The sequence below is a fragment of the Tachysurus fulvidraco genome, chromosome 24, assembly GCF_022655615.1.
Source record: "Tachysurus fulvidraco isolate hzauxx_2018 chromosome 24, HZAU_PFXX_2.0, whole genome shotgun sequence".
NCBI lineage: Eukaryota > Metazoa > Chordata > Actinopteri > Siluriformes > Bagridae > Tachysurus > Tachysurus fulvidraco.
In genome coordinates this window covers 11,416,214-11,440,681 of record NC_062541.1, presented here as the reverse complement: position 1 = coordinate 11,440,681, position 24,468 = coordinate 11,416,214, and the positions used below count along the sequence as shown (strand labels likewise).

The following is a 24,468-nucleotide window of genomic DNA, read 5'->3' as shown; positions in this document are numbered from 1 at the left end:
TATAGAGTGCAATTCAAGAAGTAAAAGTATAAAATGATAAATGTGTTGTGTTTGAATCAGTGATAGCTTTCAAGAAGCCTTTAAATTGTCAGCAAGAAATGTTTAGCTTTTTCAGTAGAATGATCATCCTCGCTCATCTTTACTATGCCTTACCTTTACTTGTGTGAATACAAGACCAGTCGAGAAGTTGTAGGTATAAATGCATAAATTGTACGACTGGACAATTAATTTTGTAATTAGGATCCAAGAACCAAATGATGCAAAGGACCCTATTTGTTACTGTGTTGTTTAAAAAAGAACCCACAAAAATACTTTGTTCAATTTGGTTTATTTCAGTTCCCCCTTTAAATAGAGAGAATAGGAAATGTCTCACATCTTTCATAAAAATACATGATCTACAGTCGGGGCTGACCAGTAAAACTGGCTAAAGAGAAAACAGCATGCAGCCTTTCCTTCGTTACATCAAAGAAATTGAAAAAACTCAAATCTTACAGATTTGCTTTACACTGCCAGAGCGCACACACATGACCACACGGGCACAGCGTATCACAAGAAGATCAGCTGTGTACCTGAACTGTAACACTTGCACATTAACCTATATAATAGTTATGTATTATAATGTGTAAAAGTCAGCAGCAGTATGTGCAGTGCCTAGCATGTATCAATATATCTCATAAATAAAACCTCACAATGACGACGAGACACTGTAACTATGCACCCCGTGAGAACCAAACACTTGTAGTTAAACTGAAGCCATGTTTCAGAACCAAAATCATTATTAAACGAGTTAAAAACAATACCACAAAGATTGAAACTGAAAAATGTAAATGCATTCTTTGCACTAAATAAACATTTCTGTGGGAACATGGAATATATGGATGTTTAAACATGATCGGTAAAACTAGAACAAACATTTCTCAGGACAATTTATAAGCATGTAAAAATAGTCTTTTTTTTCACTTTTGCATCAAAATAAAGAAAAACAACCTGATTCCTGTTTCCACGTTTACATTCCCTATTATTTGATTTAACAGACGTATTGAAACACACAGTAGTGCAAGGTCAGATTCATTTTGTTATTAAAATGTCTCAGCATGACAGTTCCAGAGTAAATAAGAGCAGAATTCTAATAAACAATGCAATTTGATGACAAACTCCGCTTTTACGTCAGGTCAGTTCATTGTTAATTAGAACATGTACAGTACAGAAAGAGTACAGAGAATGTGTTAATGAGAACGTGTAGTATAAGCTGTGAGTTATCTGTTAGGGAAGAGAAACTCAAATACAAAAGATGACAAGAAACAAACTGTTGATCTTTTCTAGTATACGGTCTGTTGATTCAGCTGCTGACTTCCTTATCAATCCTGGAAGCTTCACAGTTAATTTAACTGTGGAGTATCAAGAGAAACGAGTGTGAAAAAATGTTGTAATATGTTTACAAGAGTCCAGTGATCACAGCCCAGACCAGTGAAACTGCTTGCTGATGAGAAAACTAACTCCAGAGCTCTTCTCATTACATGTACAATACTTCTCAATGCAGTTCTGAGTACTAAATAGATTCGATCTGCCTGCGAACCTTTTCCGCGGCTTGCCGGTCTAAAGATCTCTGCCTGGCAAACACTAATATTGCAAAGACAACAGTAAGGCCTAACATGGCACCCTCGAACTTCCAAAAGAGGTGCTCCTCCATCACTGCTGAGCGGCAGCTAGAAACACACACACACACGATCATTTAATAATTTATGAACTGTACTAGACAAACAATACAGTGAGGTATTAATTCACCCATTTTATGCAGGATTTAAATTTGTGGATAATAATTTAAATAAATTACCATTTTGTGCAAATGGTAAAAAATTGCAATGACAGTGTGAAAAGTGCAAAAAGAGAATGATTTTTTACAAGTAAATAATGACAGAGCTATGTATTTCAATATCACTTACAATGTAGCTGAAACGTTACGTTTCTTGCACTCGACTGAATTTAGTGGCTAGACTTCTTTCATTTTTTTCAAAGGAAGATTAATTACTTTAAAAAGACATTTTCATAACCTTTTTTCCTCACCCATGATTATAAAGGGTGCCAATAATTATAGAACAAGCTGTATTTAATGTGTGGTATGACCCAGTAATGGGAATGTAGACATCTTAACTGTGGCTGCTAAAGGCTTAACAAGTAAACCAGTGCTGCTTCCTTTAAGGCTCATACGTACAGGTGGTTAGTTTTTTTTGGGCACTGTGTGAATGTGGACGTGAATGTGGACGTGAATGTGGACGTGAATGTGGACGTGAATGTGGACGTGAATGTGGACGTGAATGTGATTCTGTATTTAAATGATGCTCTTTTGATAATACATTCTTGCTGGAGAGCTTTATAGTATTCAAAAGCAAGACACAATAATTGGCATTTGGGAAACATTTGGATGATCTAAATGAAAATACCATTTAAGTGATTTACTTGTCAGAGGAAGAAAGATAAGATTAGTGAATGGAATAATGTGGAGAAACAATCCTCACCTTTTGTATTCATCTTTGTTGGACTTTGTACAGTTAATCCTCTCCACATATCCTGTCTGGATACAGGCTGTTTGTGTCTTCTGCAGAGAGATTACGAGTTTAACAACAACAACAACAGACATGCTGTTAAAGGAAAATAATCAGTGATGGTATGGTGAGTTGGTGAAGTTAACTAGCTTCCAATAATCAAACTTCCATAAATGCTTTGTTTATTTCATACCACAGCAATCTGCATTATCAGTAATGAATAATTATAACTGGACAAATATTCCTGTTATCGATTATAACAGCTATAATAAAACTTGTTCATTGTTCAAAATCCTTCAGACTCCCTAATTAGTTGTAATGTGATAGCGGAAAACTGGTGGGTGAGAACTGACATATGACCAAATTGTGAAGAAATTGGAGGACAAAATCCATCATTTCACTTTCTAGAGCCTCTCACAAAGATTAGATTAGATCAGTGAACACACAGACACAAAAAAGAAAGATATTCTCCAGAATGAGTGCATTAATATTATTATCCATTATCTGAATTACAGCCAGAACTACTGACACGCCATCTTCTGACCAATCCTTCAATTATTCAATAGCGCTGTGGTATACTAATCTTGATAACAACAGAGTTCGTTTATCTACAGGGTGTCTCTAAAACGCCTTCCAAAATGTTTCATCATTTATATAATGTAATGTTTTCTGATAGCCTTTAAGAATGCCTTTGACGAAAGAAGAACATATTCAATCGTGTTCGTGACCGAATCAGGAAGACATGCAGTTGCATGAAAAACACCAGATGTGTTAATACGAGTTCGTAATGAGACGACTCAGTGTGTTTACAATGAGATGGTTATCAGGTAGAGGATGCTTTGTAAGTAAAAGTTATGTCTTGGAAAAAAATCTTACCGTTTGAAAAGCACTACACAAAGTGCATTCTGTCGCAACAACAAACTCTTCCACTTGCCAACACGGCATGGTCGCTGCCTTTGTTACTGCAAACAAGAACATAACCAAATAGCAATATGTTAATGTCACAGCCACACTGTTTCACACTCACTATATTTGTTTCATCTGACTCTTTAATCCATCTGCAGAGAAAATGATCATGTATACACCCCAATAAACCCCCTGGATTGTGTTCACATGCTAACATTTACCTCAAACTAAATAAGTTTTTTTTATTTTATTGTATTTTTATTTATCAAGTTTGATGAAAGACTTTAATCTGTTTTCCAGTTTGTCATTTGTGCCAAATTATGGTATATTATATTTAGCATTAATGGTTTGTATTTGTATCATTAAGGGACAATAATATTAACAGGAATATTAATTATGATGTATACTACTGTACTTGAAAGTCTAATATAACGAACATGATTAAAATGTAATTGTGGGTGCTGTGAGCATCTCTCAACACACACACACACACACACACACACACACACACACACACACACACACACACACACACACATATATATATATATATATGCTATAAATGTCAGTAATGAATGTAAAGAAACAGACACCTGTGGGCTTCTCCTCACCAAGCATTGCTGACCCAAACACTCTGAAATCACAAAATAAAACAAGAAAAGTTTACCATTAAAGCTGAAGTGCTGTATCATTATATGAAGATATCATGCATGTTAAACATGCGCTCAAAAAATTAGTACTGAATGAAACTTTCCCTTGCCAGCATGGTAGTACCTTCAAGGACACATTATTTTGTATCTTTACTATTTAACTTTGACCTAAAAAGGCACATGTAGAGTTCCTTTACTCCAAAAGCCAATTTCAGTGCAATAATATACCTTAAATAATATTAAAGGCATGATATATCCATGACATATCATCAAGTAAATATAAATAGTAACGGTATTGACAATATCACCTCAATTACATGGAAAGTACAAGTCAAAATAAGTATATAAATCGATAAATAATTCAAAATACCATATTAACATGAGTTTTCAAGTCTAAATAACACGATAATACTTACATTTTTGACACAGTAGTGAAAGTCATCTACATTATTATACCTTACGATTCTATACTCTGTTCTACTAACCTGAGACACACAAATCCCCAGAAAAGTGCGTGCAGGATCAGAACTCTGGGCCTTAAACATGACATGGGAATCCTGCAGTCGCTCTCCATCCCTCGGCTCAGCTGTGAAGAAAAACATTCCTGCTGTAGCTTACAAACACCTCAGAGCTTCTTAAACAGACATTATACAAAACACCATCTTAACACTGACATATGAGATGAGTCACAAGGTGTAATATGCAAACTTTCAGCTAGATAATAGTTCAGTTAAGAGGAGATGTACAGACAGTAACATAGTTCAGAAGAACTATTCCTTAAGTGAACAAGCTAAAAGTTTAACTGGTAACGTAACTACGTGAAACACAATATAAGTACTTATTTTATTACTACATTTCCGTGTCTGACTGCTCTGAAGGGTTTGATTAATGTTCTATAACAGCGCTGATGGAAGTGAAGGTTAATTCAAAGAGTTAGGTAACAATACAGCAACCACAGAACATTAAACCCAGCTGTCTAAAATTCTGCAAGTTCTTCATGTGCAACCAGAATAGATCTGATGTGTCATGGCACGGGATCCATAAGAAAACTGAAAGTGCGCAGTGGTATCTGGCACCAAGACCATGTCCCCGTCTCTTTGGCGCTGGCATCCTTCCCTGGACCACTTGGTTTGAGGGTACTGACTGATGCATAATGATCACACCACACAAGACCTGTGTTTTGGAGACGCTCTGACCCAGTCAGTACCACAATTTGGTCAATCATTGCTTTCCACATAATTCTTCAGAGGTTTTAATGTTATGGCTGATTGGTGTATATAATTTACCGTCTTGGATTAATAATAAATTCATTACATGGGCTTTTATTTAAAGAAGAACAAAGTCAGCACTTTATTACATTGTGTTTCCATTCACGAACAGTCTACGAGATAGTCTGAGAGCTTTGTGGTTTCTCAGTAACAAATAAACCTCAAAAGGTTTAAATAAACTACAAGGCTGTTGAGGGAATTAGTGTTTATGTAAAGAGATGATGTAACGTGAGTAAGAAGAGGAAGTAACTCGATAACATCAAACTCTACGCGGTTAAAATGGTCATTTGTGAACAATCTCTGTGGAATAAAGCCTCACAACGGCGTTGACTAGTTTCCTACAACAGCAAGACCCGTTGATTATGATGTTTAGTTACTGAGCAGTAAACGTTATGTTTAAAAGGTTCTGAGACTTTCACACGACCGACATCTACACAAAGCCATTAAGTGATTAATATGTAATAAAACAGAACATTCTGTACACCGATAGATAGTTAAATAACGGTATATTTACATTTAAAAGTCGAGCAGGATGCTAACTAACGCTAGCCACATATTAACAGACTAAATAATTGACCTCAGTGTTCTTACCTTAACTATATCTCCATTCTCGGTCATCCCATGTAATACCACTAACGTTACTTTTCCGATAAATCTCAACTTAAACAGTCACACGACCGTGTTTCGGGTTATAACTTACATTTCGTTCAGCTTGACGCTTTGTGTACAGATAAGCGGTCTATCCGCCATCTTGAATATGAGAGTTTGTATGACGTCACATCGTTAGAACGTGGAGTTGTTCTCGAATGCAACGTCACAGTTCCCCCTAGCGGTCGGATTCGGAAATGTCCCTAAATACACACATAGGGAAACTAATCCCTTTATACAGGATAAGGTATAATAAGGTGTTATAGTTATACGGTATAATAAGGTATAATAAGATATAGGTATAAGGTATAATAAGGTATAATAAGATATAGGTATAAGATATAATAAGGTATAATAAGGTATTATAGGTATAAAAAAACAAACAACAACAACAACAACAAAAACAACAACACAGAAGATAAAAATAAGATGAGAATTAAAAAAAATACACATATGTAAATACAAAGAGACAAAAAAGGAAATTATAGTGAAAAATAAATTGTAGTAAAGTTGTGATATAGATGATAGAATCGAATAGAATCTAATAGAATAGAACAGAATAGAATGTGATGCAGAGATGTACTAGGATGGAGTTGGTAACAAATAAATATAAGATTATTGCACATTGTAGATGGCCTGTGGGATGAAACCGTTCTTGTGTCTGGTTGTGCTGGGCCTCTGTAGTACTGGCCAGATGGTAAAAGTTCAAAAACCGAAAGACTTGAATGTGAGAGATCCAAACTGAGCTCTTTTCCTCACTCTGGATATATACAGTTCTTTAAGGGTGGGCGGGGAACACCAATATTCCTTTTTATCAGTCCGAACCGTTCTCTGTAGTCTTCTGGTGTCTGTTTGAGTTATTGAGCTCACTGTTACAGTAACTGATGTCAGTTATTGATGTGCACAGAACAAACTTGATGACGGCTGAGAACTGTTTCATTGCCTCTGTGCGGTGTGAGAAGACGAGTGGAAGAACATCAATGGAAATGTCCTGACCTCAAACCCACTCAACACCTTTGAGATGAATTGGAGCATTGACCTCACTTCAGACCTCCTTACCAACAACAGGAACATATAAGGTGTAGAGTTCAAAGTAATAATTTTAAGTTAGTGGTAATTGTTTTAAATATGTTTTAAATATTTCATTAATATTTTTTTCAGTCATATTTAGTAGAAGAAGCCAACAACTTAATTCAGGTCAGAGTCACAGTGCATTCAGAACCTATCCCAGGAACATTCATGGTATAACATGGTATGAATACACCCTGGATTCACATAGTCAGTCACAATTAGAGTCAATGTTGCATAGCCAATAAACCAGTTTTTGAGACATGGGAGGAAACTCACAGTGACATAGGAAACTTCACACAGAGCTCAGAACCGCTGCCTGTTGCACCCAATGAGCTTTTATTTAATGATTTTTATTTTTTATCTATATGTTTTCCCCTCAAGTGTTAATTTCCACTAGCTGAAATATGTATTATATATACAGTACATATAGTGTAGTATTTATAGTAATGGAAAATTACTACTACTACTACTACTACTACTACTACTACTACTAATAATAATAACAATATTAATAAAATAATAATAATAATAATAATAATAATAATAATAATAATAATAATAATAATAATAATAATAATAATAATGCTTTTCTTAAACAAAATCTGGCTTTATTTATTCTTCTTTACAATCATATAAGATTCAACATACATATTGTTGAGCAAATTATCTCTCACATTAGCAGATAAGAATCATATCCATAAACACAATCAATTAATAAAACAGAAATGTTAAAGGTAGCTTTGTGCAGCTCAACAAAATCAACAGCAGAAATTATTGATATGGTAAGAGAAATTATTAAAAAACCTAAATGTAAGAAATATAAAACAGGAAAAAGGAAGGGAATGAAATTAAAAGAATAAACAAAAGAATAAACAAACAATAGGAAAAGCAAAATGTGTGTACATTGTGAGAGAAAGATAAAAAATTTTTGTTTGCTAAAGCATACAATATCCGATCATGTGTAGGTGCAAATAATGTAGAAAAATCCATTTGGATTGTGTGTACTCCAGTTCAATCCATTTCAAATAATTGATTAATGCCATGATCAGTAGGCCAAAAGAAAGCTTAGGTCTACCTTTATATCGTAAACACATCCGTGTGCTCTAATTCTGAAGATAAGGCATAGAAGTGCTGTTTCCTCTACTTCTCCTCTCATGCTCTTGTATGACCAAACTGTCTGCAGCATTTTTATTAAAGCTGGATCCCTGCTCCCTACATTACATGCATAGATACTGATATGGAGCTCATGCACAAAGACTAAAGTCTTAGATCAGTCAATTAATTTTGCTTCTGCTCAAAAATGCTGCTTTTAAGTCTATATGGGGCAAATATGGGAAACCATGACAATTCCCAATGGGTGTATCACAAAAATAATATGTGACCATTCCTATTTTATCCTCTAATGACTTGTGTCATTACATGCCTCTTAAAGTAGGGGTAATTAGAGAGGTTTAGAAACACAAACAATAAAATTAACAGATGTAGAAAAGCCCATACTGCAGAACCATACAGTATATTCTCATTATATTCCAGTAGGGCTGCACCATTTCATTTGGTCTGAATTACATGCAGGATGAAAACAAGTGGCAAGGCACAAAGGAAAGAGGATCTGAAGATAAGAACAGGGCATATAAATCCTCATCTATGTCTAAATTATAAAAAGAAAGGTATGCTACTTATGCTACTAGTCCTCCTAAAAAGGCCGCCAGACATGCATTACTATTCATGGAGAAATATCCATTTCAATTGCTATCTATATATCCTTTATTGATTAATTATTTATTTCTTTGTTGTTTTGCACAGTGGGCTCTTAAGAGACATCTGGGAGAAAAAGAAAGCTTTACTCGAATCTGTGCAGCATAGAAAGTGCTACAAGCAGTTAAGATGTTTCCATGGTGTGTAAAAGTACTGTGAGGGGACCACACTGGACCTGCTTCATTTGTCCCTTCATGGACATGTGTGTTTGGGTCATGCAACAAAAGAGATCAAGAGTTTAGGAAAGAGAATTTTGTCCTTAGTCCAGCTTTTGACTGTAAAGCTGTCCCCATCATGAGGTTAAGGGTTATGTCGTACATTCAATAGACGCTCAACGCCACCCTGTGGCACAAAAGATGGTGCATTCGCTCAAAACTTAAAAGTGAACCAGAGAACAAAGTCTAAAATTCAAACTCCATTCAAATTCATTTGAAGATTAAATCCGTAATCTCAGAAAAATAGAATTCTTATTGAAGTGTACAGATTTTAACAAAATAAAACAGCAAAAAGAACTATTCCATGTTAAGAATTATTATCACAGCATTGAGAAATAAAGGACAAATGAAATGTGCATAAAATGTAATACAAAGACATTTGTGGGGTTTTAAGAGATGGAAGAGGTGACAGGAAATGAAACAGTTTTTAGTGGTCATTAGTGTTTTACAGTGCTCCATGCCCCTCCTTCGGAAGACTGAAATGTTACCAGGACACAAGAACTAAAGAAAAACCTCTTTAGCTCTTAATATCTTATACACTTATTTTTCTTCACAGGACATATCAGTGTTTACACACAGACTTCTTTTAACACCACATACATATGAAAATAATAATTTTAGAAAATGCAGATGAGCACAAAGGTAGAGGTCTTTAAGTGACTTAGAACAACAAAAGACATGAATATTAAATATGAGGTGCATATTATGTGACAAATACTGGATTCAGAAATAAAAAGAAACAAAGGTCTAGTGCTGATAATAGGCAAACAAACTAATTGTACATTCATAACATTCAAATATTGATGGACATAAACATCATAATGGGGTCGTAACAAGGTGCAGACTCGAGTCATAAAACATCTTAAAGTCATACATCAGTGTAGAGGTAGCCGACGCCATGTCAGAATGTGATAATGGCTGGAGCATTTGAAAGGCTGAAAAGAAAAGAGTTGAAGCTCCTGGCTGCATGTCCCGTGGCTGCAGTCCCAGCTCATCTTCCTTGAGGTCTCACTCCATGTTGCCGCTGTCTGAATGGGAGATGTTGAGTGTGTTCGCAGAGGGGAAGAGCTCTCTCTGGTCAGTGGGACTGTGGTAGTCAGAGGTGAGGTCAGGCTCCAGTAAGGAGGACAGTGTGAAATGGGACGAGCCCTTTTTTAGGCACTGAGAATAATAGTTCAGCAGCAGGTCCAGCTTGTTCTCAATGGACTGCACCTGGGAGATCAGAGATCCTCAGTGTTAACGGTGGCTGAACACGAGCATGTGAGTAAATCCATAAGAAATGTCAGAAACGTTAGATCTATCTAATGCACAGTATTCAGTCTCAAGAGTTTCCTGAAACTAAGAACAAAAATGTAATAAATAACTGAGTTCAAACAGTGGCTTTAAAATCTGCTGCCACTGGCATCCACTGTGTTGCTAACAATGGGAACTAACCTGAAGTTATACAGTATATTTACAAAGAAATATGGGACTTTACTATATGGGTGTTGTGGATTTATGAATCAAGTTTATGAATCTCATCATGAATAATAAAATGAACTGAAAAAACAATAGATGTTTATATCTCGGTAAACTATATTTACATTTGAATATATAAAACAATTGGCATTTCAGTATTACAAATATCAATGTAGTAAGTGTTGTACACAGAACTACACTGAAAAAAAATATGACCAAATGAATCACATAGAACAGTATCAGCTTCAGCTCCAAAGGTTTTGGGCGATATATGAGCATAATTCTTATCTATTCTCTCTCTTTTTTTTAAAATCCATTTGTGTTTAGAACTTCTTCAAGGCCTACCTGTTTCTCCACCTTAACTACACGTCCCATCATGCTCAGCTCGTCCAGTGGATCCAGTTCCGGAGGAGTCTTTTCACCTTTTTCTGTCCTTCCCCTTTTATCAGACAGAACAGCACCACGGCCTATAATCTGATCTACCCTTTAGGCAGAAGAATTAGTCAGTGCAGTCTATAACTTTGTGTGTGTGTTTCTATTTAATTCTCACATTTTAGTTTCATTTTTGTAAAATTATATTAAATGTATACTTTCAATGTAAATATTTTCTTAATACTTAAATTCCTAAGTGTGTTTCACTTAAGTGTCTTTTCCAGAGTGTCTTTTGAAGTGTTTCTCTTATCTATTATACATAAACGGCTAAATAGTTATTCATTTTCTACCGCTTATCCGAACTACTTTGAGTCACGGGGAGCCTGTGCCTATCTCAGGCGTCATCGGGCATCAAGGCAGGATACACCCTGGACGGAGTGCCAACCCATCACAGGGCACACACACTCTCATTCACTCACACTCTCACACACTACGGACAGTTTTCCAGAGATGCCAATCAGCCTACCATGCATGTCTTTGGACTGGGGGAGGAAACCGGAGTACCCGGAGGAAACCCCGAGGCACGGGGAGAACATGCAAACTCCACACACACAAGGCGGAGGTGGGAATCAAACCCCCAACCCTGGAGGTGTGAGGCAACCGTGCTAACCACTAAGCCACCGTGCCCCCCTGCTAAATAATTAAGTAACTCAAATATTCCTATAAACATGCAATATGTGTCGGAATAATATATTTTCATCTACTTAAAGACAGATTTTGTCAGGTACCAGACAAATGGTAAACCCACAGCATGTATTTGTTGATTTATTTGTTTGTTTATTCCTTCATAGAATTTTATCATTGCAGTGGAAATATGGTATCAGATTATGGAAGATTAAAGGTAATGAAATGGAAATATTCTCCAAACAAACAACACTGTTCAAATTCTTATTAAATCTAACCTCATCTGCAGGCTCTTAATTCTGCCCAGCATGTCTATGTGTCCAGCTGAATACTGCTCGATCACATCCTTCACATCATAGGGTCGTAGCGTTTCTTTAAACTTGCGCTTGGCGACCAAAAACTTCAGGATCCTACACACACATACATATAAAGCATAAATAAACACAAATTACACACAGCTCCGGAATTCCAGATGTTTCGTTCCTTTTTGGTGCACGGCTACAGCAGAATTCATACAAAATAATCCACAAGACTAAAAATAGCAGGATGAATTATAGAAATGTTCTAAAATTTGTAAGGTACAGGCAAACATATGCATTAATATTTCAGGGTGTGAAAGATACAAGCTACCACAACACCAAAAGTGAAATCCAACCATTTTTTTGAATGGATTTTGTCATGGTGGGCTTGCTAAATCACCCAAGATGAGATAGAGTGTGGACACGGAGACTTGTGATGAGCTGTATATCATTCACGGTGTAATCATGCCTTGCATCCAGTGTTTACTGACATAGGCCTCAGCTTTATAGGGCTCACCCGAAACAACCAAATGGTTAAGCATGATGACTTGCAAAATGTTTATAGTTTTCAGCCTTCATTCTATATCCTTAAGATCAGTGACACTTTTTTGACACTGACATTTATGTTAGTAACATAACTACATAAAATATGTCTTTTGTCATACTTGGTCATGGCCAGAGTGCTCTGTATTACCTGCTCTTTATCAAAACTGCTTTTGCGAGATGCCTGATTGTCATAGCTTTAAGAAATGACACAGTGCCAGGATGGTCTCTCTCCAGAGCTCCAGCTCTGCTGCTAGTTATTGTGCTCATATTACTCATGAAGCTGACTCGACAAAAACAAACAAAACACGCTTAATGTTAGCATCGATGAGCAGCTGCACTGAAACTGCCATCTTGCAACATGATAAATTACTCCAAGCGAATGAGGTGGATCATGAGACCAGAGAGGGTTTTTTCCCTTTCAGCAACCATTTTGCCCTGTGATAAACCTCTGTTAACAAAATTATCTTTTAACAGAGGACAAGACAGAGAGACAGATTCACAGCTCAGCTGCAAAACCATGACTGGTCGGCAGGAGAAGTGACTGAACTTGGACTAAAAAGCATTGCTGACCAACATGGGTGAAAATAAGTCTGTGCGCAGAGGGGTGTTTAAAAAAAGACTATTGTTTAGCAGGAAAAGCTTGCGTGTGCGATTGGCAAGTGCAGAGCTTTGCATGTTTGCTTGTGTGATGGTCCCTTTTCTGCTGGCAGGATGCAGGAGGAGCTGTACAGCTGTACCTCTGAACATTTTAAGCCTCCGGAACCCAAGTTTCTTGATGACGCTTGAGTTTAGCCTGCATTGTCCTCATCTTTTAATTTTGCAGATAGCTGCAAATTTTGCTAGGGTGGGTCTCAGGTATGGATAAAAAAAGAGGGGAAGGAAAAAGAGAAGGAGAGGGGAAGAAAAGAAAAAAAAAAGAAATCACATTTATTTGGACTCCCCAAGGGTTTCCATAAAATGCTGACTGTGTGTCCATGGCAGTGTACCGTATAACGTGTTGTACTGTCAGCCCAGCTCCACGCCACATTTTAGCTGCTGCCATTAATAAAAGCCAGAAAACTAATGCTGGTACTGCAGCAAATGTCACGGATTATTGTCTTTCAAGGAGATGCTTAAAACTTCGCTATTATTAAATGTACACATGGAAAATGGCAAAGTACAGATGAGCTCAAGGACACATGAGATGTATTGGGCTTTCTCCAGCAACATTTTTCTTAAAAGTGAAAGCTCAGCATTGTGTCGGGCTAAAATTAGCCATTTTCAAAAGGACATCAGTCTTTTCCAGGAAGTCTTACATAAATTGCAAAATTGTAGAGCATGTTTCACCAGCAGTGATGCACATGTGGGGATTGTACACCTTTTGCAAAGATGTGGACAAAATCAGCGGCTTAACCCTTTATACAGTACAAGTACGCTGACGGTCCGGTCTGCTGGAGGAATGGAAATCAAGATATGAGACATTTTTAATCAGTATATAGAAATTCATTATTTTATGGCAAAAACACCCAGGACACTGTTGGCTTTCAATAGACGAGATGTTTTTTCCGCTGTTGGGATAACCATACACAGATAACCTACAAACACATTTTACGAAGCACACAAGCACTTGGGGCATAGAGAAGAACTGGGTCAGAGAGAAGAAACGGGTTGGATATCACCATTTACTTTAAACATAGAAATATTTGTGTGAACGTTTATAAATAATTAACGTTTGTTATTTTTTGGAATTTTTCTATAAAAAGTTTGCCCCCTGTGGGCTAGATACAAAAAGAAATACTTATGGAAACAAATTACAAATTTACTTATGGATTGCAAACTACAAATTCCTAAAGCTCTGAGTGTCTACTTTTATATGAGACATTAACCCCTAACTGTGGAGCGTGGCATCACAAAGACACTCAATGCTGAATACGGACACAACAACAAAAAAAAAACAACAAGTTAAATACGAATGAGCTAGCAACAAACCATTCTGAGAGTATTAAGGAATCCTATACGTAAATCAAGGTCTAAGGACTCAGGTCAATAGTAATTTTATATGCATCACTAAAAAGAAAAACCAAATAATTACATAAATTCCTTTATTTTTTTTAACATGTATGCTTCTAACTATGTTTTTATGAGGTTTGAATAAAAAGAATAAAAATGGCAAGTAAAAACCTCAGAAATCAGAACATCAGTGAGAAAAACATGATGTATCATTCCATAGCCTTAGATTTCTGTAGGAAAAGAAATAGATTTCACACTACATACCTCCGCCACATCTTTCTGAGTGTAGACAGCTGTATACTGAATTTGGTCAATATTTTTCAATACAGTTTGACAGAAACCGTACTGATCTTTATGGTAATGTTTTATCTATGTGGCAAATCTCATACACATAATAACAGAAATGTATATGACGGTTCATGTCACATAATAACAGAATTATATACTGTTCATGTCACATAATAACAACTCATAATAGCCATGGCATTTGAAAGGATGTGTATGTTTTACTTTCAGCAAGCTTAAGCAAAAATTCTTTAAACAAAGCGGCTGCCACGCCCGTCATATACTTTACCCTTCACTGTCAAAACACTAGTGACGTATAAAACATATAAGACATTTTGCATCATTAGCAGTGATCCATCAAAGCTTTACGGCTTTCTTACATTCATGTAGTGATTTCCTTAAAAGAATGGATTGATCACTGATTACTACAAGGCAACTACAATTTGTGCAGAACCCTAAAATTGCTGGTGTTAACAATAGCTATAAAAGGTCAAGGCTGAGAGAGCAAATTGAAGCTCCTTTGTGATCATGCAGCTCATACAAAACCAAAAGAAAGCCAAAGTGTTCTAGTGTTCTGTTAATTATTTTTTCTTCCAAATTGGTCCAGATCTCACTCACTAGTAGCTAGTGCTTGCATATCACACCAGGGGATCATAAAGGATCATAACACGTTTCCTCTGAGACAATGAAGCTACCGCATCTTTAAAAACTGCTGTTCAAGCTACATCATAGGGCAAGTGAACACAGCTGAACAATCAAAGCACTAACTGCCCTCTTCTACAGGCATGACCTTAGAAATGCTACAATTGACAGGAGAGAGAGAGAGAGAGAGAGTAAGAGAGAGAGAGAGAGAGAGAGAGAGAGAGAGAGAGAGAGAGAGAGAGAGAGAGAGAGAGAGAGAGAGAAAGTATGTCATCACTTTCACTCAGAGAGCATGGCTAGTTATGCTCTCTTGGACTCCTGGCCCTGGGAGGCCAAGGCATCAACATGACGGAGAGAACACTTTTCTCTTGTGTATATTAAGTTTCAGTAAATTAAATGTTCAGGGGAGAAGGGAATTCAACTCAGACTATTGTAGTATATGTAAGAACCAAATGCCAGTGATTTGAAGTTCTTTAACTGTAAATGGTGTAAACAGAGAATTCCTGAAATTAGGATCAGGTCTTATAAAGCAACCTTATAATCAAAGATCATGTGAAAACGTTTTGGTTTGTGGACTCACCTAACAGCTCGAATCAGAGTCTTCACTGCTGGGATGACATCCTCTACAGCAACATCACAGTATGACTTGTCCTCTGTGTTTTCTTCCCCTACTCCTTCTACTACAAGAGAGAATACAATCATGTGAGAAGCTTGTGTGTCTTTGGGTCAGGGCTTTGTCTGAACAGTATGTATTAGGGGTCTGTACATGTGAGAGCTGTACCATCTGTAGCAGGGCGCGCTTTCAGCCGCAAGGAAGTGCGGAAGCGAGTTCGATCGTTAAAACTCCAGCTCTTCTGCACCTTAGTAGGACTGGTGGATTCCGGTACGTTCTCGTTGCTTGGGGACTGCCTCACACTCCCTGGTGGTACAGGGGAAGAAACCTTGCTCCGAAGTGCCTGAGTGGAGCGTGAACTGTTCATCTTAATGCGGTCACGAAATCCAATCTTCCCACTGCCAGGAAATTTACAACACTGTATTCACAAACAACAGCTTGATTTCATTAGACAAGCCAAATCTGTATGTGAAGCACTTTCACTTTTTTATTATCATTGTAAATCTTTGTGGATAAATAGTCTAAAATGTAAAAATAAACATAAAATTTAGTTACTGCTTCTAGTGTTTAGGTAGGAATAGAAAAAAGACAGAAAGGCAGGAAACAGTGTATTAATGTTTTAAAAGGATAGAAAAGAGAAGATTAATCAAAATCATCTTTGTATGTGTAGATTTTAATAAACCTAAATACTTTAATCATCATATTATTGCCAGTGTGTAAATAAAAGCATATCAAATTAATCATTCTGATTGATCAACCTTCAGGGCTCAGTCACATGCACATGTATGTATGTATGTATGTATGTATGTATGTATGTATGTATGTATGTATGTATGTATGTATGTATGTATGTATGCATCTATCTATCTATCTATCTATCTATCTATCTATCTATCTATCTATCTATCTATCTATCTATCTATCTATCTATCTATCCATCCTAATATTTTGGAACTAATTTAAAATTAATTGATTCAAAATTGATATTTAATTTGATGTCATACCTAAACATGACAACTTCTAAAAGCAGAATTGTTTTTGTACATAATGTAGACAAATGAAAAGGTATATAGTGATAACCAAACTCTCTAATTCACTGAAAGGTTGTAATAATCTGCACGGCTCAGTCAGGACAGTGGTGTCTTCAACACACTGGTGCACAAAAACCTACAACGCTACAATAAACAATAGTAAATGTACAAAAGTAATAAAACTGTATAAATTGTGGTATTTAGTGGTCAGCCATTTACATTAATATTCAAATTGCTTAAAGAGCATTAGCAGGCATATTAGCATGCAGAGCAGTTTCAAGTTGCAAGTTGGTTTGATAGAATAACAAAAATGATTATATTTAAAATAAGACGTAATTGCCCATTTTCATGCACAAAAATGACTTCGAGGCCATTAAGCAAAGACATGCACATTAGACATGGTTAAAACACACTGCTGAGACCAAGCTTTATAAGGCAAACTAAGCTGTTTCAGGTGAAGAGTTTGCAAATGCAATGTCCATGTAGTGCAGAATAACTAGATCATTATGTACTATGATAAATCTGCTAGATTTCTAAATACTCCCTACCTTTATATAACATTAACACAGAACCCTGAGACCAGGACAACAAAAATCATAAGGCATAACTTTGTGAGATTTACTTTCTTGGTCTCGGGGGTTCCATGGAATCTTTTGTTATAACCTATATAGCTCATGCAAATATTATTCTGCTAAAGCTGTCTGTTAAGTGTTGCCATAGGGCCGTAGTCACATGCAGTTCATCAGAAGCGCATTACATCATTATCGTGTATGCAGGAGACGGGTCCAAGCTGCACATGCGAGTCTGATGCCAAACATCGAAAGATCTCAAAGAGAAACGCTGTCAAACATGCATACATTATATAATTTATACACACATACACATACTTCATATTGAACTACTCCTGAACTTCTAAACATTCAGTCATCTTTAAAATCTTCAAACATGCCATGAAAGAATCTCCCCTGAGATTGGTAATCTTGTTGCTAATGCTGGTACTTGTACTGAAATAAACCATGAAGAACAGTTTTTAGTAAATTATAAAGAATTGTCATTCATTTCTTTATTATGAACTCATGGTTTATCTAAAACCTTTTATCACAAGCAGGTAAACCTCAATCTCTGGGAAGTAGCAGAATTACACTTGTTATTTCTGCTCTGCTCTTCACACGCTACATGCCACATTCAGAGATTACTAACCCAGAGCCACCTTTCTTTTTAGTGATGTGCAAAATCGTATCTACAGTAAACATTTTAAGGCAAATTTGAAGTGTGAGTTCTTTAGTTGTGACAGCGATAGAAATACATTTCGAGAAAAATGCTTGACTTTCTACTTAATTCTGCTGTAAACCAACACAAATGACAAATGTTTACAATGTTAAATAATTTACAACTAATTATAACTTGTTTAATGAGTCAATTGAGGATGAATTGGTGAAATTCTAACATTTCTTATCACTATGTGCTTCACACCATATACATTCACCTGTAACTTTATTAGGAACACCTGTGCATTTGATATTCATGCTATTATCCGATCAGACAATCATGTGGCAGCAGTGTAATGCATAACATCATGCACAGACAGACATATTAATGTTTAGAGAATGGACAGTCTGTATCAGACTGACAGGAAGGCTACAGGAACCACTCTTTATTGTTGTGGTGAGCAGAAAAGCTTTTTTTTTATTACTAAGATCACACATTCCTCATCCTGATGTTTAATGTGTACATGAACTGTATCTGAATGATTATATGCCTTACAGTGCCGTCACATGATTGGCCGAATGGATAATTACATGAATGACAAGTACTGCATTTTATTATTCTGTGAACGAACCATCACTGAACTCATTTGTAAACTTTAAACTGTAAACACTTTGTTTAAATAGCACTTGTTTGTCTCGGGGCTCAGTGAGCGAGCAGCTCTGGACCAGTAAGGCCCTGAAACTGTCAGGCAAAGGAGAGTCGTGCCTAATGTGTAGCAGGCACAGTGACATGGATACCTCTGCTTGCAGCCACCATGAATCCGGAAGAAACCCCGCTTTTTAGATATGAGCTGACTGAGGAGACACACAAGGCAAAGGGGCAAAGCGTGAGGGCTGTGAGGGGAAGTGGGTCATGGCAGGATACAGCAATTACACTTGTTCTCTTTCTGAGTCTATTATCAGCTAATTAGAAAGAAATGACTTCTTGTTGATTCTTCTGTAGTTTATACACATTGTAAATGGACAAATGCTAAACTGCCTTTTTCTGGAGGTGGAGTTATTCATTACTTTAAAGAGAAAGAAAACATAGGAACCAGGGCTTAAATATAGAGTGATTCAGATGTATTATAAAAAGTGCAATCTTTAAAAACATTATTGTCTGCAATGTTGTACGATGTTTAGATTCAATCTTCAGTTTCAATTTTTAAAAATGGAAACTGCATAATTATTTACATAATTTATTTCTTTCCTTGCACTAATAGCCAAAACAAACTAAGTTTCCCTTTATCTTTCATTAAATCAAGCTTGTTAGTACAGCTGTATGCTAATCTTCATTAGCTAATTATTAATTATTTTCATATATTCACCTACATAGCCTAGTTGCTCACTCTGCTGCTGAAATGGTGTCATTTTGTCAAACTCCCAATGCTTATGATATTCAAACCGAGCACATGGGAAGAGTTTAAGGATATATATTGCAGGGCTCTCAAGTTTTGAAGACAGGCAAGCGTGACATCTCCAACCCCCCACAACCCTACTTGACAACCCTGTATTGTATATTGTAGCAGCAGTAACAAATTCATAAGCATGTTTGTACTATTTTAAATTGAACTTGTATTTTGCCTTTTCTGATGTACCTCATCACCTTAAATCAAGCATCTGGCAGCTCTGCCCTACTTTGTAAACTAGCAGGATAATTATTTGCCAACAAATCATAACAGTGGTGTTGATAATGTCTACAGCTCGATTCATAAAGGAGAAATTATTAAAAACAGTACAAAATCTAATAATAGCTTTGCTTCATTTGTTGAGTTAGACTTATTGTCATAGCTGTTAATTAGCTTGCTAACTTTAGCTAGTGACTCACTAGCTAACAAAAGAAGGAACTTGCATAACCAATATTATGAAACTGGAGATATAGCACTGCTTTTGACTTTTTAAAGACAACGTTTTGACAAGTAGTGATATTCTATGAACAAGGCCAAGGGATTGTATGTTTTTTTAACTGTTTTGTGTTTTCTTCCACTTTATTAGCTGATAACAGACATTTAAAATCCAAGTGCAGCTTTGTCATAGGTGGACCGACTAATATCCAAATGAGTTGGGTGAAACTGTGATCCAGGGATCACTCATTGCAAACCTTATCAGGCTCCTAAACACTTCACAACCTGAGAAACTATCCAGGGATCAGCTGTTGGCATAAATGTGGGTTTAAAAGATTAGGTTAAAGGACAGGTAATACAATTACCAAGAAGAGGACAGAAGACAGGTTTCATTAGCAAGCAGGGACAGCATGCAGATATTCCACATGTGAAAATTAGCCATTAAAAACCTTTTTTTTTTTTAAATAGAAAGTAACCCTGAGTATCTAATGAGTGGGTCCATATGCTTAACAAAACTAACTGATTCAAATCACTTTTCAAATTATCTTCCTAATCAGTGTAAAGAAAGACAACACAGTTCAGAATGCACAGCAAAGCACAGCCAAGCTTTATTCATGAGAGAAATCAAAACCCTCTCAAAAGCTGAGCACAAACCTTGTAACTCCAGAATTCCTTATAGTGTGGAAGAATGGAAGGATGGCAGATAAATGAGAAAGAGAAAGGGAAATGGTCAAGAAGAAAAGATGAGTAATGCACGGACTTGCAAATATAGCAGATTGAATTTACAGTGTTAAAGGAAAAATCCACCCTGAGGGATCATCATACTTCACATGATGCTTTATAATGAATTCTAATCGTTTCATTAACATGTTGGTATGTAAACTCTCTCACCTCATCATCTGTACACTCTGTTAAACAGCGTCGACTCTCATGCTAATGTGCTGCATCTACAGCATCAAGTCTGTCATCGTGTAGATCACTAGCTAGGCAATTTGAGTGAAATTAAGAGCAACTGAATCATATAGCTGAATAACAATCTGGACCTTTGAGTACCACATTTGCTGTCTCCACTATTTATGTGTTGAATTTCTCATTATTATTGAACATTGCTCAAAAGGATCTATGTTCATATGCTCTGTACAAACCTGCCCATGTTTGTGATTATGTCTGTGATTGCTGAAAAATGTTCACATTAATTCTGTTCTGACAGAAACGACATAAAAAGCCATAAATCAACAAAATACATTGCAATAAATACAAAGTAAACATATTTATTGTGAAACCAAGTGGAGTTTTCCTTTATATATATAATTTCTACCCAAATGTGCTGACCAGCAGCATTAATATAACACAATGTTGTCCTTGTATGTCTGTCAATCATTTTGTGTGTGCACAGCAATTACAAACATACTACATGAAAATGACAGAATCAGGCTAAAGTGAAAGCTAAGCATATAAAAATGACAACAAAACAAAAGTGCAAGAAAGCAGGAGTGTTAGTAGTGTGAGTAATCTGTTAAAAGCATTTGCAGGAAACTGAGCATTGGCAGCACAAACTTTTTGCAGTACCTCTGAGGTTGAATGTTGCAGCACTTCAGTGTATCTTGTGACATTTTTGCATTGTGTCTAAACAGGTTATCTTTCTTTTAGTGAAAATATTGGCAGAAATTTATGTATACATGAATGGGCTGTAAATAATGTGTGTTCAGAATGAGATGGAAGACATGGTGTGTATTTTGGAGCTGGACAGCAGCATACCTGTCCCCCGACACATAGAGGGAACTGTAGGGCCGAAGCCCTGACAGCAGCGTGTGGTAGTTGTGAAGAAACTTCTTGGTGTTACGTTGCCGTTGAAGGTGACTGAACAGTAACGTCAATTCTCTGACCCATGAGCAAACATAAATTAAACATATAAAATCATGACAAAAGAAAAAAACATAAAATGAGAGCAAAATGATTATGCAAATACATACTTAAAAAGACAGAAATTTTTATTTTAAAAGTTGCTGATTATTTTTGATACTTGATTTTATTCCAATTTTTATTTGAAAATTTTTGGATAAAGAAAAAGTTAAAAATACCTAGAACACATATTCTGCCTTTTTAAAAAAATAATTAGTCATAATAAATAAATGTTTAATAAATGTTTAATAAATGTTAAAAATGATGGCGAGCATCACTGAGGATACATGTGAAACTAAAAAAAGGAAAAAAAGCACCAGGGACATTAAAATCGATAAATAAAGCTGTGTTCAGGTCCTTTCAGGGAGTCAACTATATTGAAAAGAAATGAACTGAGTGTTTGTGAATGAACTGAGGCACAAAACACCGTGATTAGAAATAAAATAAAAGCATTAATAATTAAGAGGACTCAACGCCGTTCAGTTGTTGTCCTTCATTCAGAGGAAGATAAAGGTTGGGTCAAAGTGTTGACTCTAATAATATAAGAACATTTCAAGAAAAACAAACAAACAGATAAATAATAAAATAAATATAAAATATTAAAATATACTAAAATAAAATAAAACATAATAATAAAATATAATTTATTAATTATTTTTCAGTCTTTGGGTAAGTTAACTTTAAATTAATATTCTATATTAAATTAATATCAGCTCCCCAAAACAACACAAACTGTCATTATTTTCACTGCATAAAAGAGCAAGCGATTATGAGGTTATTTTAAAATTTATTATTATTATTATTATTATTATTATTATTATTATTATTATTATTATGAGTCCATGTTAACCAATTAATTTCAGAGCTATTCTAAATAAAAATGTTTAGAAACCTGTTAGAACAACTTAAGTCTTAAATAACTCCTGGATACCATCTGATGCAGTGGCTCCAAAAATAAATAACAGGCTATGTTAGTCTCTCATTTGAGGTGTGTGAAATTAACAATAAAATGAATATGATGACAAACTTCTATTTAAAATAATGACTGGTTCAGTTGGTACGTTTATGAAGAGGGCCTGTTACAGTACCTCAAAGTGCAAAGCAGCCTCTGAAAGGAGTGAATCGTTTACAGGGCTTCTACATGAGACGGTTCAGTTCAGTTTGCACAACAAACCAACAGCAAGTTCTGATTTTAGATGGCGGTTAGCAGACAGCGTATTTACCTGAAGGACGGGAGCATACTGTCATAGAAGTACCAGGTGGCTGTGAGATATGAATGACGAGCATCTGTAGAATAGAGACGCCATGCTGCCTAAAAACAAAGAGGGACATAAATAAAGCTGCAAAACCAGACTTAGATTCATCCAGTACTTGTTGGATTTGGTACAGTTTAGATCATCACCTGTATTAAAGTGGCTGCTGGAGTTCTCCTCTTCTCAAAGTGTTTCTGTCTGTGCTGCTCCTGCACCTTCAGTGCAAAACCTGAACCGAGAATTCCCTTCAATGAGAACACAGAGATATTACACTGTAAAAAAGTCCTGTAGAGTTTAAAGTAGATTCCTGGCAACCTGGTTTTACAAAAAATATTTACAATAAAGAACCGTTATATGTTACGTAGTTAAAAATGACACATGATGTTGCATTTGCTCTATGCACAGTACAAATGAGCTGAAGTGTCTCTCTTAATATCTCAGTCATGCTAGTTCGATGGTGCTTTTCATTTTAACTTGAACAAAATTTTAAACTCATGGTATCTTAAGTATGTAACCTAGTGAGCCAGCATTAATGTATACAATGATAGAGATTTAAGCACTTATGTACATCACTCTGGATAAGGGCGTCTGCCAAATTCTGTAAATGTAAATGTAAATGTAAATGTGCTGGGATTTGACCCTCTTATGACCCTCAAATTTGTGATACTGTATGAAACCTTAATCAGTGAGACACAACAACTAGCAAAACTAACTTGAACTGATTCAATACACTCTGTCAGTGACGTTAATTTAGTGATGTCGAGATTGTTGAATCAGTGTGAGCGAGTTACAGTGGTGTTGTGGTGTAGTTGTGGGGTTGCAGTGGTTAAGGAATTGAGTCACAGATCAGAAGGTTGAGCAAAGACCTTGTCTTGCATCAGCCAAAGGAGACAATGCTACTTTATACAGCATTAAGCTAATACATTTCTTCTCTGCAAATATATTTCACAGTTGTTTATTGTACATATTACAACAATTCTTTAGTGTTGCATTAATGCATGATAAAAAGTGTACAGGCATGTGGAACGACAGGTGTACTTACTGCAGGCAGGGCAAAAAAAGAGACCCCCAACAGGGCAAAGCCAGCTGCTAGAAGCCGACCGAGCCATGTGTGTGGAGTCTTGTCACCGTAGCCAATTGTGGTGAGGGTAATCTGGAAAGCAGACACTGAGGATAAGGAGTCAGCTAGCAGATGTTATTGTGCTAATGCTTCTTGAGAGGCACTATTCACCAAGTGCAAAGAATTA

At 36.1% G+C, this 24,468-nt stretch overlaps 2 protein-coding genes and 1 long non-coding RNA gene across 6 annotated transcripts in view; 1 reads left to right on the top strand and 2 right to left on the bottom strand.

The window, feature by feature from the left end:
• Positions 1 to 311: 311 nt before the first annotated feature.
• On the bottom strand, positions 312 to 6,216 carry jtb (jumping translocation breakpoint). 4 transcript variants are annotated; one of them, XM_027176066.2, is made up of 6 exons: positions 6,068 to 6,216; positions 4,585 to 4,685; positions 4,061 to 4,083; positions 3,420 to 3,505; positions 2,517 to 2,596; positions 312 to 1,706 (listed from the first exon to the last, which is right to left on the bottom strand). In XM_027176066.2, exons 2-6 carry the CDS (start codon positions 4,671 to 4,673, stop codon positions 1,550 to 1,552), a joined length of 435 nt encoding a protein of 144 aa, XP_027031867.1. In that variant the 5' UTR covers positions 4,674 to 4,685; positions 6,068 to 6,216; the 3' UTR covers positions 312 to 1,549. The 4 variants fall into 4 exon arrangements, with proteins under 4 accessions (XP_027031867.1, XP_027031866.1, XP_027031865.1 ...); XM_027176065.2 differs by having other exon boundaries at positions 4,043 to 4,083; positions 6,068 to 6,215; XM_027176064.2 differs by having other exon boundaries at positions 5,959 to 6,142.
• LOC113661665 lies at positions 6,183 to 11,116 on the top strand. Its single transcript, XR_007139388.1, has 3 exons — positions 6,183 to 6,262; positions 6,923 to 7,094; positions 10,842 to 11,116. It is a non-coding gene; the product is annotated as an uncharacterized LOC113661665 (long non-coding RNA).
• The window catches only part of LOC113661660 (potassium voltage-gated channel subfamily KQT member 4), a 47,676-nt gene continuing 32,456 nt past the window's right edge, over positions 9,249 to 24,468 (bottom strand). Inside the window, exons 6-14 of the mRNA XM_027176046.2 lie at positions 24,264 to 24,374; positions 23,371 to 23,466; positions 23,192 to 23,280; positions 21,825 to 21,947; positions 16,113 to 16,342; positions 15,912 to 16,011; positions 11,849 to 11,980; positions 10,860 to 10,998; positions 9,249 to 10,268 (exon numbers count right to left, since the gene is read on the bottom strand). Coding sequence (XP_027031847.1) covers positions 10,065 to 10,268; positions 10,860 to 10,998; positions 11,849 to 11,980; positions 15,912 to 16,011; positions 16,113 to 16,342; positions 21,825 to 21,947; positions 23,192 to 23,280; positions 23,371 to 23,466; positions 24,264 to 24,374 — 1,224 coding nt within the window. The 3' untranslated portion in view covers positions 9,249 to 10,064. The remainder of the gene's footprint in view (positions 10,269 to 10,859; positions 10,999 to 11,848; positions 11,981 to 15,911; positions 16,012 to 16,112; positions 16,343 to 21,824; positions 21,948 to 23,191; positions 23,281 to 23,370; positions 23,467 to 24,263; positions 24,375 to 24,468) is intronic.